This window comes from Fringilla coelebs (genome assembly GCF_963513975.1).
Source record: "Fringilla coelebs genome assembly, chromosome: 3".
Classification (NCBI taxonomy): domain Eukaryota; kingdom Metazoa; phylum Chordata; class Aves; order Passeriformes; family Fringillidae; genus Fringilla; species Fringilla coelebs.
In genome coordinates this window covers 423,740-427,223 of record NC_140030.1, presented here as the reverse complement: position 1 = coordinate 427,223, position 3,484 = coordinate 423,740, and the positions used below count along the sequence as shown (strand labels likewise).

The window sequence follows — 3,484 nt, the reverse complement described above, 5'->3', positions numbered from 1 at the left end:
CCTGTCCCCGTGCCCGGTCCTGTGTCTGTCTGTCCCTGTGTCTGTCTGTCCCTGTGTCCGTCTGTCCCTGTGTCCCTCTGTCCCTGTCCCCGTGCCCGGTCCCGCCGTGCGCGCGCTCTGCCCCCGTGGGGGCGTGGTCAGAGGCGGGCCCACGTGGCCACGCCCCCTCGAGGGCCCGGCGCGGCGGCGGGCGCTGATTGGCGGCGGCGCGAGGGGGCGGGGCCAGGGCTTTGCCGGTGCCCGGCGCGGTTCTGTCCCGGTCCCGTCCCCGTCCCTGTCCCGGTCCCGTCCCTGTCCCGGTTCCGGTCCCGGCCCCGGTCCCGCAGGGCAGCGGCGCGGGATGGCGGCAGCGGCGGGCGGCGCCGCGGGGGAGCGGCGGATCATGTGCGTGGGGCTGGTGTGCCTGGACATCATCAGCGTCGTGGAGGCTTTCCCGGCCGAGGACTCCGACACCAGGTACCGGCGGCGGGGGCTCCTCCGGCGTGCCCCGAGCCGGCCCGGCGCCCACCGCAGCCTCTGGCCCCGCAGGTGCCTGTCTCAGCGCTGGCAGCGCGGCGGGAACGCCTCCAACTCCTGCACGGTGCTGTCGCTGCTGGGAGCCCCCTGCGCCTTCATGGGCTCGCTGGCCCCCGGGCCCGCCGCTGAGTGAGTGTGGCGCGGGGACTCCCCCCACGCACCGGCACCGGCGGGACACCGGGCCGACCCGCCCCGGCACTTCACGGGCCCCTCCGTGCTGCTGCCGCCGGCTTCGACCCTCGGCGCGCTGCCCGCCCGCGGTTCCCGGCCGCCCGCCCGCCTCCGCCGTCCCCGCCCGCCGCTCCGGTGGCGGCCCTCACGCCGCTCTCTGTCCCCGCAGCTTCATCGCGGCGGATTTCCAGCGCCGGGGGGTGGACACGGCGCACGTGGCCTGGCAGCCCCGCGGAGAGGTGCCCTGCGCCTGCTGCCTCGTCAACGCCGCCAGCGGCTCCCGCACCATCGTCCTGCACGACACGTAAGGGCCGCGGCCCCGAGCCCGCGGGCAGCGCCGCCAGTTCTGTCCCGAGGGTCCCTCCGCTGCCTGCCCGGGGCTACCGAGTGCCGGATGGGGCGAGTGGCCGTGATCCCGCAGCCACTGTCACCGCCGGTGTCCCCGCAGCCCTGTCACCGCCGGTGCCGCTGGCCGGGACCGGAGCTGGTATCTCCACACGGAGGTGGAGACCGGGGGTGATATCTCCACTCTCTGGAGTGCAGGACAGGCCCCGTGGGGATAACCCGGCTCCCTCAGCCGTGCCAAAGGGGGGTCAGGGGCTGTTGGGCACGGCTGACCCCAGGCCCCAGCGTGGCCACCGCTGCGCTGCCCTTCGAATCCAGCTCAGGGTGCCATCATTAATGATTCACCCGGGCAGTGCCTCCTCGGGACCTCTGTCCCCATGGCGTGGGGCCCTCCACGGCCCCTGGGGCTGCCCTTCGCCCCGGGCGCGGGCCAGCCGGAGGGTCCCCATGTCCCCCCCGGCCTCCGTCCCACAGGAACCTGCCCGACGTGACAGCCCGCGACTTCGAGCGGGTCGACCTCTCCCAGTACAGGTGGATCCACTTCGAGGTGAGCCCGGGGCTCGGAGGGTTCTGGGGGACCCCCGGCGCTGGGGAAAATCCCTCGGGCTGTAGGTGAGCCCGGGACCGGAGGGAATCCCTCGGTCTGGGGGACATCCCCAATGAGGCAGCATCCCGGGACCGAGGGGCCTCCCGGGACCGGCGATCCCCCGGTGATGCCGGAGCCGTGCCGTGTCCGCAGGCCCGGAACGCGGCGGAGCAGGGCGCGATGATGGAGCGGGTGGAGCGGCACAACCGGGCGGCGGCGCCGGGGCGGCGGGTCCGGATCTCGGTGGAGCTGGAGAAGCCGCGGGAGGAGCTGCTGCCGCTGATGGGGCGGGGACACGTGGTGCGGGGCCGGGGCGATGGGCGGGATCGCCTGTCCCGATCACCTGTCCCCATCGCCTGTCCCCATCGCCTGTCACGATCACCTGTCCCGATTACCTGTCACGATCGCCTGTCCCCATCACCTGTCCCGATCACCTGTCCCCATCGCCTGTCCCGATCGCCTGTCCCGATCGCCTGTCCCGATCACCTGTCCCCATCGCCTGTCCCGATTACCTGTCCCGATCGCCTGTCCCCATCGCCTGTCCCGGCCGGGGCCAAAGGCGCGGCGGGAGCGAGGTCGGGACAAGAGCAGTCAGACCTGCGGGAGTTGGGAGTCCTGGTGCAGGGGAGTCAGGCTCGGGGGGTGCAGGGCTGTGGGGTTTGGATCTAGGGGTTCAGGCGGGGTCTGGGGACGCCACCAGGGCACAGATCTAATCGCATCTGGCTGGGGGTGCCGGGGGCTGCCCCGCCCCAGCCCCTCTCCCGCAGGTGTTCATCAGCAAGGACCTGGCCCGGCACTTCGGGTTCCAATCGGCCCCCGAGGCGCTGCGGGGGCTGCGGGGGCGCATCCAGCCAGGGTAGGGGCGTACCTGAGAGGGGCCGGGGGGCACACGGTGTGCCCCAGACCCACCTCACACTCCCCCAGGGCCACGCTGATCTGCGCCTGGGCTGAGGAGGGGGCTGATGCCTTGGGGCCCGACGGGGAGCTGGTGCACTCGGATGCCTTTCCCCCAGAGACCCTCGTGGACACGCTGGGGGCTGGGGACACCTTCAACGCTGCTGTCATCTTTGCGCTCGCAGAAGGTGGGCACAAAGGTGGCACGGCCGTGGTTCAGTTCGGCACGGCCACAGCTCATCCCGGGCCCCATCCCCAGGGAGGAGCCTGCAGGACGCCCTCACCTTCGGCTGCCAGATCGCAGGCAGGAAATGCGGGATCCAGGGCTTCGATGGCATTGTCTGAGCGTGTCTGGAGACCTCTGCAGCCCCCAGGCACACCACGGCACCCAGCAACATCTCCACTGCACCCAGCCATCCCCCAATAAAACCCCACGTGCACCACTACTGCCTCCTGTGTCCCCTGGCTGTGCCCCCCGCGCCCTGGCTGGGCTCCCACCGCCCCGGGGATGCACTGACCACAGCCAAGGTCACCAGCAGTGCCTCTATTTCTCCATCCAATGCGTTGCAGAGGAGGCCACACGACCCCAGCCCTCCTTGGCCCCAGCAGCCTGGCCAGGGGCCATAGCCCTGCCCCTCTGTGCCCTGAGCAGGGCAGGGAGCAGGCATCCCACAGCCCCCCGGCCTACCCCTCCCCATGGTCCCTCCAGGCTGGGGCTGCCTGCTCCTCAGGGGCTTCAGCCTCAGGGGCTTCCTCTTCCTCTGTGGCATCAGTACTGGGGGCTTTGGCCCCAGGGACGACTTCTGCCTCCAAGGCCTCAGCATTGGGAGATTCCACCTCGAGGGATTCCATCTTGGGGGCTCCATGTTCAGGGTCTCCATCCTCAGGGGCTCCAGTATGGGAGGTTCCAGCCTCAGGGGCTGCAGTCTGGGGCTCTCCAGCCTCAGTGGTTGCCTGCCCTGGGCTTTTCAA

At 71.6% G+C, this 3,484-nt stretch overlaps 1 protein-coding gene across 1 annotated transcript; it reads left to right on the top strand.

The window, feature by feature from the left end:
* Nucleotides 1-340: 340 nt before the first annotated feature.
* On the top strand, nt 341-2,900 carry KHK (ketohexokinase; the record flags this gene model as incomplete). The annotated part of the gene is made up of 8 exons (XM_084202197.1): nt 341-456; nt 529-645; nt 857-991; nt 1,507-1,579; nt 1,772-1,918; nt 2,386-2,474; nt 2,543-2,700; nt 2,772-2,900. 8 exons carry the CDS (start codon nt 341-343, stop codon nt 2,855-2,857), a joined length of 921 nt encoding a protein of 306 aa, XP_084058323.1. The 3' UTR covers nt 2,858-2,900.
* Between the last annotated feature and the right edge of the window lie 584 nt (nt 2,901-3,484).